At 50.3% G+C, this 15876-nt stretch overlaps 1 protein-coding gene and 1 long non-coding RNA gene across 6 annotated transcripts in view; one reads left to right on the plus strand and one right to left on the minus strand.

The window, feature by feature from the left end:
• Positions 1–9122, minus strand: part of SEPHS1 (selenophosphate synthetase 1) — a 31401-nt gene extending 22279 nt beyond the window's left edge. For 3 of the 5 annotated variants that reach the window (XM_042944917.1, XM_042944916.1, XM_042944913.1), the window contains exons 1-3: positions 8142–8411; positions 5858–6127; positions 974–1077 (exon numbers count right to left, since the gene is read on the minus strand). In XM_042944917.1, coding sequence (XP_042800851.1) covers positions 974–1077; positions 5858–6050 — 297 coding nt within the window. In that variant the 5' untranslated portion in view covers positions 6051–6127; positions 8142–8411. Of the gene's footprint in view, positions 1–973; positions 1078–5857; positions 6128–7465; positions 7590–8141; positions 8412–9016 lie in introns of those variants that run through there. The other 2 variants (XM_042944915.1, XM_042944914.1) reach the window with 2 other exon arrangements.
• The window catches only part of LOC122223873, an 80838-nt gene continuing 72721 nt past the window's right edge, over positions 7760–15876 (plus strand). The window contains exon 1 of the long non-coding RNA XR_006204539.1: positions 7760–8097. This is a non-coding gene — a long non-coding RNA (uncharacterized LOC122223873). The remainder of the gene's footprint in view (positions 8098–15876) is intronic.

The raw sequence follows: 15876 nt of genomic DNA on the forward strand, positions 1-15876 counted from the left end.
AATTTTCCGTCCCTTCTGTCCTGGGCTCTCTCACGGGCTTTTAAGACATGCTGGATAAAGGATGGATTCCGGTTCTAGAACCTCTGCCTCTGGTGGCGCCTGGGGTGTGGTGCAGGTCAGGCTCAGGATTACTGCTCGAGAGAAGACACATGCAGAGGCCAGACCAGGTTTCTAGTAAATTGTATGCGTGTCGCTGGCACCTGAGAGGTGGTCTTCCTCCTCCCTGCACTTAGCTGTCTCACGGCCTAGGTCCCTATGTGTGAGGCTTGATCCCAGTGCCCACGGCACACAGGGAGGACCATTTCCTAACAATGGGATGTTCCCAGTCGCTTCATCGGCTCCTTGTCTGGTAGGGTAGGGGGTTAAAGTTGGTTAGACCAAGGGGTTGCTGGCGTAACCGTGCACAGAACAAATGGAAAATATATCTAGGCAGGCCACGATCAGCAGCTAGAAACTTCAACGCAGCAGTTCGGACATGTTTTCTACACAGTGGCAGCTAACACACCGAGGTGGATGGTGACCAGAATCAGAATGAATGGTCAAGAAGCTTAACTGTGGTGAGATGCTAAGCTGTTTACTTCCGGAAGGAAACATCTAGGATCAGTCCCGCTACAGAGTATGGTTAACACCTCTAAGCCTGAAACACAGGAGTGTGGAGCTGACAACGGTCAAAGAGAGAGAGAAAGGAGGAAACCACAAACATGTCAGTCAACACACATGCTGAGACAACAGGTGTTCGTGCAGACGTGCATCAGGTACAAGAGCAGCAGAGGGCTCACCGCGTCTGCCGTGACTGCCTTCCGCAAGGTACCAAGTGTGAGCAGGGCACAGATCCGCTGGCTCCACGTGCAGAAGTCAGGGCAGGGCGGGACGAGATCAAGTTGGGTGTGACAAAAACAAAATCCCCAGCCACAGCCCCAAACCCGACCAACAAGCAGTCCCAGATGTAAAAACGCACCAGGGTCAAACTCACCATCATGTAAGGGTCATCGACGATAGGATAAATGTAATCCGTGGTCTGAACCAAAGAAAGACCGCCGTGCCTCAAAGGAATGACACAAGTATCCATTCCAATGCCTGCAAAGATGAAAGTTACCATCACCCAAAAACCAAAAGGAAAAGCCGTTTCATTTCCTACCACTGGTGTTGTGAAGACGAACAGTTGTGTGCACGACACTTGAGGAACACTGCACCCTGCCAATAAAGCAATATGTTTCCTATCAAGTAGCATTAACTGAAATAAACGTGAAACATAACTAGCTTAAGATAGAAAGTGAGAATAAAATTCGTTAGTCATGAAGACTCAACTTCTACACGGTACAATTTTTAGACTTTAACGATGCTTCAAATGGAAATTTCCCCTTCATATTACTGTATCATGTGACTGGCACCACAGAGAATTTCGTTAAAGACGAGAAAGTGTAAGTACAACTTGGGTTGTCTTATCTATAGGTGCTTTCTGAACCGATCTTCAGGCAATTATTCTATTTTCCCCAACAGAAAATCTGTAAAATCTTTTACACACATAAAAAAAAAAAAGTTACGGGGCACCTGGGTGGCTCAGTCGGTTGAGCATCCAACTTTGGCTCGGGTCATGATTGCGTGGTTCGTGAGCTCGAGCCCCACATCAGGCCCGCTGCTGTCAACTTGTCACCGGAACAGGTATTCAGATTCATTGCTTCCAGTCAAGCAAGTACATACTCTGTGGTACCTAGGTGATCTGTTACATAGGTTCCCGGAAGCATTTTTTAAGAGGAAACTTTAACATTTCATGATATTCCTCTTGTGGAAAACTTGTAAATGTCACCTTTACTAACTTACATTATGAACAGGGAAAAATACTTTGCTAAACAGGCCTGTAGGAAACATTTCAATTTATTAAGAATTGTTTCTAGGGGCTCTTTCCCGGTCTCTCTCAAAAAAATAAAAAAAAAAAATTGTATCTAAATGTTTAGAAAGATAACATGGACAATTGATGATCTAATTAGAAATAATTCCCTTTTACTCAAATCAGTTTAGAAATGATGAAGACTGGGCTGCCGTAGGCTACCTTTCTTTGAAAATCACCTGTAATGCAGGTGTTCTCAAATTCAGACTGGCCTTCCCACCAAGTAAGCTGAATACCGAGTGCTTTCCATGCGTCTCTCCAAAGGATGCCCTCCAGACCTCTGGGATTATTTCAACTTTGTGGCGAACAGCCGAAGGCAGAGAGAGAGTCAGGATGAAACAGCAAAGGACACAAGCGCACAGCAGGCACCCTCGCAATTCAGAATTCCAAATCAGAATTCCAAACGGAAGGAGAACAAGTCCTGTCTGTATCATGCTGAAGTGAACACACCAGTACCTTTCATGTTTTCCTTGAGCAACACTGCTGAGGCACAGCTAACCCAGATCCACAACGGCAAAATACCCAACAGAGGCCGACTCACAGGGCACCTTACTTCCCCTGGCCTTGACCCCTTATTACGAATGCAAAAACAAAATCAGGTTTAATAAAAAGTCACAGGCTTTGCGAAGGCGGGCTGATTTTCTGCAAAGCAGTGTCTGGATGGCAAGTCTCACAGATCTGTGACAATGGAGCAGGCTGCCCAGGTAGTGAGTGATCCCCAGCGGGAGGTCAGACCGCGCAGGGAAATGCACGGAAATTCATCCCCGGCAATTTCACCCGAGGGCGGCTGTTGAGCAGGTAAGTGCCAAGGTGAAGAACCACAATTTAACTCATATTGAGTCTCCCTAAATTGGTAACGCCAACAACAGGTTATTCTGAGAATGTTACTATTTGCTTTAGAAAAGAGTGAAACACTGTTTTCTTTGGGGTTTTCATGTAAACTACAGGACTCCTGAAATAGAATGAATGCAGCTGCTGAATGTTAGCTTTCAATGTTTCTAATCTGGCTAATCCTAAATTTGAATTAAATACATTTGAGGGGCCCCTGGGTGGCTCAGTCAGTTGAGCATCATCGGACTCTGGCTCAGGTCGTGGTCTGGTGGTTTGTGGGTTCGAGCCCGTGTCCTGCTCCCATGCTGACAGCTAAGAGCCTGGAGCCTGCTTCGGATTCTGTCTCTCCCCCTCTCTCTGCTCCTCCCCTGCTCACACTCTGTCTTTCTCACTCTCAAAAGTATATAAACATTACAAATAAATAAATAAATAAATAAATAAATTAGATTCGTGAAGAACTTATTTCTACTTATATGCAGCATCAGAGCATTCTGAGTGGTGACTCTTGAGCCTGTGTACCAAAAAACCCAACATTTCATTAGTAACGTTTCACATCAACTATATTTACATGTAGATTTTTTTATATACAATGCATTAGGTTAAATCGAATATGTTAGAATTAATTTCTTCTGACGCTCTCTGTTTTAAAGATTCAGAAATTTGAAATTATACATGTGGCTCACATCACATTTCTTTTGGACAGCACCAGTCCGGTCCGTGGTGATTGGGGGAGAGAGGGACAGTCCAGGGAGAGGGCAAGCGGTAACAGAGGAAATTGCCACAGAGTGGAGGAAGCCTCAAATACCAGAATGAGCGGTGCAGATTTAATTATCAGTGGATGCTGGAGAATTCTAAGCTCTCAGCAAGACTGAAGCCGTCAAGAAAAAATAACCCAATGATCACACCGTCACCACCAGTGATGGTGATCAATACTCGATAGCTCGTAAGTACCAGGCAAGAAGCACTGATTTTAACATTTCTTTAGTTAGAATACATCTAAATAAACGTGTACATTTAACAACTGTTACATCTTAGAACCCGGGAGGTAGGACACTCTAGCTTGGAAACAGATACGGGTGCCTAGGTGGCTCAGTTGGATAAGCTACCAACTTCGGCTCAGGCATGATCTCACAGTCTGAGTTTGAGCCCCACATCGGGCTCTGTGCTGACAGATCGGAGCCTGGAGCCTGCTTCGGATTCTGTGTCTCCCTCTCCCTCACTCTTGCTCGTGCTCTCTCCTTCTCAAAAATAAACAAAACATTAAAAAAAATTTAGAAACAGATACACATGGTACATATACACACACAAATAATTTCTGGTACTTCCAACAATTACAAACAGTTCATCTTACAGACTGGGAAACTGTCACTCAGAAGGTAAGACCGTGCACAGATTACCATTAGTGATAAGTAAGTGACTGCTGTCAGGATACGAATCTACATCCAATTCCAAAGCAAAGCTGTGGCTATCTGGATATGTCACTTCTGTACAAGGTTCTAACACTATGCTTTCTTCAGCGTCCCTTTGTTTGCAACCTGGGGTCCATGTACCCCTAGAGAACACCGTGAACGCTACATTTTGCGGGTGTGCATTTTTCTGGGAAAGGAAATGACTTCTCAAGAGCCCTGTGTGACTAGACTCCTTTGCTACCGTGTTCTGGTAACAGATTTTTCTACCTCTCCCCTTGCTGCTGACATCTGTTCCCGTTGCCACTGCTAGGTTGCAGCTGGTGCAGCCCCTCTCCTCACTTCAAACACGCTGGTCTCAGAGACCCGAGGGCAAACAGTTCGGTGGGCGGAGGAATCAGAGGACGCGGACTCCAGGTCCTGACCCTCACCGAGTGACACGGAATGACTTACTCGACCTTCCCCGGCATCACGGGGCTGAGGGAAGGAGCGAATGATGTGACCCATTTTCAAAATGCTTCCCCGCGCATGGCATGCTCAGCGAGGTCCGCAGGGAAGTCAGAAAGAGGTATTACGACTTTACACGTAAGGTTTTTATCGCATCTCTTTTTGCCCATTTGGCAGCGTCTTTCTCGACCACGTTACCTGACAGCTTTCTCGGTATATTCTTATTGCCTGACAAGTATGTCGACAGCCGATCCAGCTCACTCCCGTGGTATTTCTCCCGGCTTCCACACCAGCCAGACAACAGTGGTTTTCGCACTGAACTCCTTCCTGGGAGCCACCCCGCGGCCCCTAGAGTGTGGGGTGTGAGTTTTCCTCTCTCCCCACCAAAGCAGCTCGGCTTTGATATATTCTTTGGGGAAGAAAGGAGGATCTCGGGTTGGAGGACAGAACTACACAATAAGACAACGGGTGAGAGTGAACGAAATGAAAACCTTCTGTAAGAAAGCTGATCAAGTCGAATACCACGACCACCAAGCACCCAAACTCCTGGAATACGTCCCAAACACTCAAAAGGCAAAGCGATCACGGTGTTTCGCCACGTCCTTAACGCACCACATGATAAAAGCTAACAATTTCCAACGGCCTAGAATTTCTTTCTGAGCTCTGTGTTTGGGAAGAGGCAAACCACTAAAAAAGGAATTTAGTAAAGAAGGAAAACCACGCTCTCGATGCCAGATGACGTCCCAGGGTCAAGCACAGCTTCAGTCTTCTCCCTCCTCCCCACAGGAGCTCGGCAAACAGTGCATATTGCAAAGGAACCCCCATTCCTCCCCAACCCAGCCACTGCCCCCAAAGCACCGCACAATGACGCACAGACACACCTTTCTTTCCTAAGGCAGAGAAGAGAACGCAGGCATTTTAAGGAAAGTTTTAGGACAGAGGCATAAAGGAGTTTCTGCTTAACCCTCAGCTAACTACAAAATTCGATTTAGCAAGAAACACTTTTACTGTAACAGAATTGTCTCAATTGCACACTTAATAGCTTAAAAAAATGGCTACAGCACATTCCTTGATGCTTTTCAAGTATTTCCTCCAAATAAGCTACAATAATGTCATAGCTATCACTGCTTTGCTCTTTGGATCCTCGCAGAAATTAGATTTAAAAAAAAAAAAAGAAGAAGAAGGCAACATGGGAGGACAGAAATTTGGCTTTTGACCCACTGACTACAACTGCAGCCAAGACGCTGTACTTGGGGAAGTATAAAGGGAAGAAGGGCTCACGTACCAAGTCTTGGCATCACTGCTCCCAGAAATTGCTCATCTTCTTGGAAGTGGTTCTCTTGTAAGGATTCCAGCAGTTTCTGCAGGACATCTTGGGGCACTTTGCAGCCAGTGCCCTTGAGTTCAGTGAATCTGGTTAGCCGGAAGCTCTTGTCCAATTCATAACTTTCCGGGTTAAAGGACTCCCGCGTAGACATGGTTCTTGGGCACACACACCTCACAGCTGGGCTCCTCCCCTCCCGCTCCTAGCCGCCTGGTTTCTTTACAGATCCACCTAGGCATCACCAAAACACAAAGACACCATTACAAGAATGCTCACCAGTATTCTGCTAAGAATCAAGTGAATACAAGACGGTGCCGAGCATGGAAAGAGTTGAAATCATCCAGACCAGGGATATGCCGATTTGAGGCCACAACAGTTCACTACAGTGATGCAGAAGCCCGAAGAACTCATTTAAGAAATTGACTGTACCATCAGACATCTTCTAGGGAAGGTCTGAGGTCTGTGTTGCTGTAACTGTGGCTCTGACGGGCAGCCAGGACGCCTCCCCTGAAGAAGGCACTACGGGCCAGCTGGCACATGACACAAGGCCATCTTGAGCAGTAAGTCTCATAGGCTCTTCTGGCGGCCAACATCATGAGAAAACTTCTAGTCACTTCATCTGTCAGCCTAGAAGCACTACGGTTTAGAAATCAAGAAGTCTTGGCTAAAGTGACTTCTCTAGAAAAACCTTTTAACATCTTCTGCTGTCCCCCACAGAAAAATAAAATGCCCATTAGACACGCTGCAGGAAAAGGATGCTGACGGAAACGCATTTGATGAAATTCTTCGTGATGCTCAATTCACTTTTAGAAAAAAGCATGTTTTCATTCTGAGCCAGAAGGACAACGTGATCCAAAACTAAGGAAGCCTCACTAAAGAACAGAACTTGAAAGAAAAGTGGAACAGCTGTTTAACACACCAAGATTAATTTTCTCCAAGAGAGCGGTGGAAAGTTTTCTAACGTTTTAATGCAGTGCTCTTTCCTAGAAAGCAAACATCCCACCCAACGAACCAGTACCCACACATCATTGAGAAAATATGCTTGCTCCTGGTCGTTACCGCTTCGTTGCAGAACTAAAATGAAAAAAAATCACACTGTACGAAATCCCTAGCATTAACGTACTTGGTACCACTGGAAGTTTCTAGAGCAAGCCCATCTAAGTCCGAAGTCTCAGAGGTGCAACCAGAATCTTACATGCACTCCCAAGGTTCATGAACCTCCAGATTGATACTTTACTGGGCATAGAATTACAGACACCCCAAATTTCAGGGTCAGTTTCCCCTATAAAATTTACGATGAAGAACATGATTCCCATTTATAGAGTTTTCTATCCCCTGGCAACCACATCACTCATTTAAAATTAATCTCCCTCTCTCACACACAAAACAAATAAATAAATCTCAGAAAGCCTGAGTTTGGGCGGTAATCCAAACTGTCTTTACAAAAACATCTTCGGGGTGAGCAAACATTTCAGTTTGTAACGTACAACTGAACGGGAGTAAATCTTCAAATATTCCAAGAAAACAACCCATCCAAGAGAAGGGTGGCAGGAGAGCAAAGGAAATTACCTAGAGGGGAATTCTGAAGCCATTTTAGAGTTAGGAAAAGTCCAATAGCACTTTGACTTGCTAGAGTTTGGAACAAAACAGTCCTTTCCTCACAAAACGCCTCGCATTTAACACCGCCTCACTCCTACCAGGAGAAAAAAAAAAATCCAACTCACGAGGCATCCAGTTATTTTCCTACCTCCAAGCCTAACCCCCACCCCCCAAAAAAGAGGCGGGGAACTGGGGGGACTAACCATCTTTCAAACATAACTTCTGTCTTCCCTGATTTTTAAGAAGAAAAATGTCTAAAACACCTTAAGTCCAAAAGCACTCTGAAGTTTTAAAATTCCAAATGGAACGAGGGATACACATCACACTCACATCCAAACCTTGCAAACTTACAGGTTTTGGAGGGTGGGTGTGAGAAAATGGGGGGTGGGGGGAGATGTACTCGGGGAAATCGTAATTAATGGGGGGGAGTAAATTTGCATAATAAGAGAGCTTCAACTCCAACCCCAAAGCTGCATGTTTACACCTTTAAAACAATGATATGAATATTTAAAGACAACGGTTAACCCTTTCCTTCTCGGCCACCTTTGAATTTTTTTTTTTCACCGAGAGCGCCAAGCGGGCCGCACAGCTCGGGGAGCACGGTGAGCGGGGACGGGAGAGGGTGCAGCCGCAGCCCCATACCTACCTCCCTACCCCCAAGCCCTTAAGCTCAGCAAAGAAACAATGGGGTGGGCTCCAGGCCCGGCGCGCGGGGACCGGGCTCTCTCCATGCAGCACGCGTCCAGGAGGCAGCCGGAGCGCCGAGGCCGGCACGCGGGGACACCTTAAATCTCAGGCTGCCGCCTTTAAAGGCAGACCCGGCCTGGGCTCTTTGTGCGGCGCGGCGCGGCGGGCTGGCCGCGTCCGGGCGGAGGCAGCGCGGCGGCGCCGCCGGCTGGGCCATGCCAGCCCGATCTCCCCGGCGGCGGCTGCGGCGGCGGCGGGAACCGCAGGGAAGGCGCGAGGCGCGCACGGCCAACCGGCCGCGGCGGGGCGGGCGCGAGCGCGAGCGCGGCGGGACCCCGGCCCGCGGGGCCGGCCCGGTCGGGGCGCCCAGGGTCAGGCGGCGCCCGCGGGCCGGAGGGCGCGCGCGTGGGGGCGGGGAGGGCCCCGGAGGCGCCGCGCGCCGCGCCCGGGGACCGGGCTGGGTTCTCCCGCCGCGCGCGCGGGCCGCCGCCGCCGCCGCACAAAAATGTCGGCGGGCGAAAAAATTAACCCCTGCGTCGCCGCCGCCGCCCTCCCCCTCCACTCCTCCCCCGCCCTCTCCTCCCTCCCTCCTTCCCCGGCTCCGCGCGGCGGCGGCGGCGGCGGCGGCGCGGGCGGTGCTTCTTTTTTAAAGCGGCCCCACCAAGCCCTGGCTCTGCCCCTCTCCAGGCAGCGCTGGAGAGCGCCGGCCGTGCGCGGCTCCCGGCGGGCCCGGGCGGCCCGGAGGGGGATCTGCACGGCCGCCATGGGCCTGCGGACGAATATTCCCCTTTAAGCCTGGCGTCGCGCCCCCCCCTCCCCAAGCCAGGCGCTTACCGGTTCGCTTTGCGCCCTCCTCCTCCTCCCGAAAACGGGACTCCGGCGCTCCCACAATGCACCGGGCGCGGCCGGGCTCCCTTAAGCGTCGCCTGAATAAAAATGCCGCTCCCGGCGGCGGCGGCGCGGAGGGCGGGAGGGCCCGGGCCGCGCCTGGGCGCCGCGGGGGCTCGGCCTGGCTCGGCGGGCCCCTGCCGGGAACCGGGCCGCCGCGCTTCGCCGTGCGCCGCGCGCGAGGGGCCTTTAAGGGCCGGCTACCGCCCTTTAAGAGGCGGCGGGCCGCGGCCGGAGCGTCTCGGTGGCTGCGTGCGGCCCGGGAAGGGGGCGGGGGCGATGTGCAGGCCCGAGCGCGGCAATGATTGGTCTCGGGGGAGGGGTGGGGGGTTGCAAACCCGAGGAGCGGTGGCATCCGTTGCATGATGCAAAAAGGATTGATTTCAAAAGTTGCGAGTTGCATTGGCAGCAGCCTTTGGCGCCCGGGCCACCTACTTTTCCTCGACCCGCCGGAAGGGCCGGGAATGTTTTCCAAAACCTGGCCGGGCTCCACCGCGCTACACCCTGCGGGACGCTGTACCTGCTCCCCGAGCGCCGCCGTCGTTTCGAACTGGGAGACAATGACCGTGGAAACAGTTTCAAAAAGAGTAGGAGCAGAGGAAAAGCCGCCTCTGCTGCGAGGGAAGATTTAAAAACATAAACGGCGCGTCTGATTCATAGTGACTTGTGTCGTCTCTCCCTTCTATTGTCTTAGCCTGGCTCAGGAGTTAACGTGAGCCTCACTGGATGTGCAGACGTCCTGGCAAAGTTTCTTGAATGTTCAACGTGCTTGGGAGGGAGTCCGAGCTCAAGGTTCCTCAGTTACATTGTTTGCTCTTCACATGTTCAAGTAAACATGGCAGCCTAATACTGTGTGTGTTTGAATTAACACTGATAGGACAGCTTCAGCTTGCGAAAGTGCTTTCTTCGGGTTTTCAACTCTCGGAGGCACTGCCGATGAAAGTAAAGCAAAATGCTTTCCTAACACTACGTCTTTTAGGGCTTCCCTCAAAACCGAGGAGTGTGGAGGAATGCCGACGAAACTTTCCTCGGGTGGTTCGGCATTTTCTAACTGGGTTTTGGGGGCAGGAATGTGTTTTTGGTAACCGAAAGGTGCTTTATGTTGCGGGTCAGATCTGCGGGCTCTGCAGATGCCCTTTTTCATTCTTAAAATTTCTGCCGGACAATTCCTCGGGGTGTCAATCTTGGTGAGGAGGCAGAAGTGATGCAACGAAGCCGACCGGCTGATGCAGGCTTTTCTGCGCGGTGGTTTTTTTTTCTGTGTGCCTCTACAGGAAGTTAGGGAAAAACATAGTAGCCCGGATTCTCTGATGTGAATTGTTGGATTTTTTTCTTTTCTTTTCTTTTCTTTTTTTTTTTAAGAACGGCACGGCCCTGTGGTTGGCAAACCTGGATCCGCATCTGCATCACCTGGGAAGACGCCTGTATACACACCCCAGACCTCCAGACCCGGGAACGGAGGATGCAGATACCTCTAGTCCTCGCAACCCCTACCTTTTAAGATTGATTTTGTGAATCGTTGTGGGGTTTGGGTATTGTTTGTGCGTTTTTAATTTTTTGTTTTAGTCAAAGTCACAACTAGAAAAAACAACTTGGGGGGTTAGGGGCAAGGTGAGTGGGGCCCTACATGAAGATCATGTGTCATGCTGAGGAGTTTGGCATTTGTGCCGTAGTCAGCAGAGTTTGTCAGATTTGTTTTTTTTACAAGTTGAGCTTGTAGAAAAGGCTGCACCTCATCTGGGAGGATGCCGACTCCTGGAGGGGAAAACGGGGCCACATCTCTAATTAGCAGGTAATTGTAGTCGAGCATGGAGTTGAGGGTATTTGAAATGAAGCAGCGGGAATGTGGACAAAAGAGAGGAGTGGAGGTGATTTCGTGTGTGGTTGGAGGAAGAAGCATAAGATGACGCCCAGATTTCTAGTTTGGGGGGGTCTGGGTGGGTAGTGATGCCAACTGAAATGGAAACTATGGGAAGGCAAACAAGCGTAGGGGCGAGTTTGGCTTTGAAAATGTGAAATTTCAGGCACCTGCCAGATAGTCTAGGCTGAATGCAATGGGTCACACAAGGGCTGGCGCTTGGGGTGGGGGTGGGCTCTGAGTTTGAGATGCAAATGTGCGACCATCAGCATGTAAATGGGGTTTCTAGCCTCGGAAAGAGGTGGGATTAACCGGGAAGGAGAATTGTGGAGGAAAGTGAAAGAGACCTTGGACAGAGCCCTGCGGGGCTTCCTTGTGGAATGGCTGGCGGAGCCAGAAGCTGATCCGTGCCGAGTCTGTGGGAGGCCAGCATCCTCAAAACCTGCTCCTTCCTCCTCCAGCACCCCCAACCCCTGGGTTTGGAGCTCTCAGCAGCTCCGCAACAACTGGAATCGAATTCTTCTGAGCACAGGCGGTAGACTCTTGACTGAGCTACGGATGCCTTCATTCGTGTGGAGTCGGTCTCCAGCCTTGGGGCCAGACGATCCACTGGATCTCTCCACCCTCCTTCTCTGTCCTAAATGCAGGGTTCTCTGTGCTCCCACCAGCCTTTGTCTGAGTCTTCCCCAGCGGAGCCATCAGAGGACCATCTTCCCTGAGTTTTCAGGTCCTGCTGATGCCAACTGAAAGATGGTTGTCCTAGGTTCCTTTACCCCGTGGACCCTTAAAAAATACGTATTTACCAGCCCTGCCCCCAAAGATTGTATCTAGCTGGCACGATGGGTTGAGTTATGACAAAAATTCTTTGCTCGGCCAAACTTTAGTCAGGCTCCTGAACTTTCTAGGCTCAGCTGTGTACTTCCTTGTAAAATCCAGTTTTAGCAATATCCGTGCCCCCGTCCAATATCTGATCAGGTTCCCCATCCCCCAGGTGATGTCTGATCATCCTGCCTTTAGCAAGAATCCTGTTAGGTCGGTTTAGCCGGAATCCCCCCACCCCCACCCCTGTTATTTCCTCTTCCTAATTTTCCACCTACAGAGTCCCACCCTGCTCCTTGGCTCTAAATTCCCTCTTGCCCATGCTATATTCAGAGTTGAGCCCAATCTCTCTCCCTCACTGCAAAATTCTGTTGCAGTGGTCCTGAATAAAGTCTGCCTTACCATGTTCAACACATGTCACAAACCGTTATTTTCTTTAATCATTGTGTGAAGTCCTGACTTCTGGTACCTGTGAATGTGGCATTATTTGGAAAGGTCTTTGCAGATGTCATCAAGTTAAGATGAGGTCGTGGTAGATTAGGGTGGGCCCTTAACCCAATGATTTATGAGGAAAGGGAGATTTGGGGACAAAGACGCTGGAAAAAGGCCATGTGAAGACTGGGACGGAGATTGGAGTGAGACAGCTTCAAACCAACGAATGCCAAGGATTGCTTCTGACTCCCAGAAGCAAGGAAGGCCCTTCATTAGAGCCATCAGAGAGAGCATTCCCTGCCAGCAGCTTGATTCCAGACTTCTGGTCTCCAGAACTGTGAGAGAATACATTTCTGTACTCTGTATTGAGCCACCCAGTTTTGTGGTCTCTGTTACAGCAGCCCCAGGCCACTAATACAGCTGGTCGGGGATATATGCTGGGGCGGGGGGGGGGGGGGGGGGGGGGGGGGGGAGTACTAAGAATCCATGCTTTTATTTATTTGTTTGTTTGTTTGTTTTTATTTGTGGGGGAGGGGCAGAAGGAGAGAAAGAATCTTAAGCAGGGTCCATGCTCCGCATGGGACTCGATCCCACAACCCTGGGATCATGACCTGTGCCGAAATCAAAAGTTGGACACTTATTAACCCACTGAGCCACCCAGGCGCTCCAAGAATCCTTGCTTTTAATGGGCTCCCCTGGTGCTGTGGATGCTGTGGGGGACACTGCCCTAAAGGATTCTGCTTTCTCTCGGAAACCCAGAGGGACAGGAGGCTGCCTGTTCCTCCTCCCACATTCTGTTACCTCCAAAGCAGCTCCAGTCACGTTACTTTCCTTCTGTCCTGACTTTCTCACTTTGGGTGTTTGCTATCCAGCGTTAACCACCATCTATTGCCGGGGTAGTCCCTCCCCTACCTTGTTGGAATCTTGCCCTTTCAAGAGTGACCCCTGATTTGTCCTGGGTGGGGGGAGGGGTGGGGGGGTGGTGGCAGGTGGGAGGACTCTCCAGTCATGACTAAGACCTGGTAGGTGATGGGTACCTCAGATCTAATGACTTTTACGTTCACTCCTCTGTCTGCACCATAAACTGTCTCCTCCCTGGAGATGTTAAGCACTGACATCCTATCTCCTGTCGCCTTCCCGTCTCTTTACACCCACACTTCCACCACAGGGGGGCCACCAGTCTCTCAAAGTGGCCCTTTGCCCTTCCATCCAGGCTGGAGCCTTCAACAAGCTCCCCAACCTTGTCTCCTGCACCGCCCTTCTTTGACCATATCTACCTGCAAACGTCCAGCCTTACGTCCCTTCCATCCACCGTCTCCCCCCCCCCCCCCCCCGCCACCCATTTCACCACATGGAGAAAACTCAGAGCTCAGAGGTCGTGCTGTGACCGATGTATGATCTCTGGTGCCAACCGGGCTTTCCCGACAGCTCAGAAATCTCTATGCTATTCCAAATGTTCATTGTTCTCCCCAAAGTCAGTCCTGTGCTGTTCAGCCCTCAGAAGCAGATGCAGCTCAAGAAGGAAATGGATGGGGCGTCTGGGTGGTTCAGTGGGTTAAGCGTCTGACTCTTAGTTTCTGCTCAGGTCATGATCTCGTGGTTCAGGAGATCAAACCCCACGTCGGGCTCTGCACTGGCAGTGTGGAGCCTGCTTGGGATTCTCTCTCTCCCTCTTTCTCTCTGCCCCTCCCTTGCTTGCTCTCTCTCTCTCTCTCTCTCTCTCTCTCAAATAAATAGAAAGAAAAAGAAAGAAAGAAAACAGAGGCCCATAGAAGAAACCCTCCAGGTTTCCCACACTGTCCCCACCCCACCCCTCTGACCGTCAGCGTCTCAGAGGGAGGACTATCTCTCTGTCCAAGGCCGGCCCCTCTCTGTGCACCAGCTGCCCCCCTCCAAGTTGAGGACTTGCTACACACACCATACAGACTTTAACGAATATCATCTCTTAGAATTCTCCCAACAGCCTTGTGAGCTACGTACTGAGATATACCCTTCATGGTGGGGGAAAGCGGGGCTCAGACTGATTAACTTCCCTAAGATCACTGTCTTACTTGAGGTTCCTCTGAGGCAGATCTCGAGACGAGGATTTGGGGGAAGGGAGTTTATTTGGAAGGTCCTCCCGGGAAGCACAAGTCAAGAAGTGGGCAGAATGAGGGAAAGGAGAAAGCCACAAAGAATGTAAGCGAGCGGGTTACCCCCGTGGGCTCAGCCTTGTTGGCATCTATCCGGGAAACTGTATGGAACCCCCTCTGGTAGGCAGACCAATGCCCCGGACCCCAAAGATGTCTGTGTCCCGTCCCTGGAAACTGTAAGCATGTTGTGTTACCAGGCTGCAGATGGAACTAAGTTTGACCTTAAGGGGGTTACCCTGGATTACCCGCGTGGGCCCAATGTAATTACAGGGTCCTTAAAAGTGGAAGAAAGAATCGAGAGACCCAGAGACATTGGCAGTGTGGCAAGGATTCAGCCCAGTGCTGTCAGGAATGATGATGGAGGAAGGGGCCACAAATCAGGGAAGACAGGAGCCTTCTGGCAGCTGGAAAAGGCCAGGAGACAGTCTCCAGAAAGGAAAGCCCCCCCCAGCGGGCATTCTGATCTTTGCTCAGTAAGGTCCACATCAAACTCATCCCCCGAACTGTGAGATCACAAATGTGTGTGTGTGTTCGCAAAATTAGTGGTAATTTGTGACAGCAGCAATAGAAAACAAATACACCCTCTTCTTTTTATTTTAATGTTTATTTATTTTTGAGAGAGAGGCAGAGCGTGAGCAGGGGAGGGGCAGAGAGAGAGGGAGGCACAGAATCCAGCTCTGAGCTGTCAGCACAGAGCCCGAACCCACGAACCGTGAGATCATGACCTGAACTGAAGTCACTTAACTGAGCCACCCAGGTGCCCCCAAAACACTCTCTTAAAATCACACCACTGGGAGATGGGGAGGCAGAGACATTTCTCCAGGGACTCTCCTCCCTCATCGGCTAGGGGTTGTCCCTGGGGGCAGTGAGTCCCCTATAGCTCGCAGAAGCAGCCCGCAGTGTGGGGCAGGCAGGTGACTGAGGGGGCATGATGTTCGTGGGCTGGATGCTGTCTATGAAGCTACAGGGGGACTCTGAGGTGGGCTGGGCACAGATGGCATCCATAGTCACTGCCACGGCACCCAGCCGTAAGCGGTCAAGCCAGGGTTCAAACTGGGGCTGAGCCTGGAGTCCACGTGCCTGGCGCTGAGGGTGTCCCTGCAGCGTTTGAGGCCATTATAGCCCTTTTCTTCTTGAAATTCTCAGGGGGTTGATGTTAGTTAGCTCTTCCCTCATTCTCCTCCTAGCCTCTTTGGCTACTTCTTAATCATTTGTTTTTTAAGTTTTTATTTGTTTGCTTATTTATGTATTATTTATTTTAACATTGATTTATTTTTGAAAGAGAGAGAGCACTAGTAGGGGAGGGCCAGAGAGAGAGAGGGAGACACAGAATCCAAAGCAGGCTCCAGGCTCCGAGCTGTCAGCACAGAGCCCAAAGCAGGGCTCGAACCCATGAACCGGGAGACTACGACCTGAGCCAAAGTCGGACGCTTAACTGATTGAGCCACCTAGGATCCCCTCTTTTTTTAAGTTTTTTTTTTTTTTTCAATGTTTTTTATTTTTTATTTTTGGGACAGAGAGAGACAGAGCATGAACGGGGGAGGGGCAGAGAGAGAGGGAGACAC

The sequence above is a fragment of the Panthera leo genome, chromosome B4 (assembly GCF_018350215.1).
Source record: "Panthera leo isolate Ple1 chromosome B4, P.leo_Ple1_pat1.1, whole genome shotgun sequence".
Classification (NCBI taxonomy): domain Eukaryota; kingdom Metazoa; phylum Chordata; class Mammalia; order Carnivora; family Felidae; genus Panthera; species Panthera leo.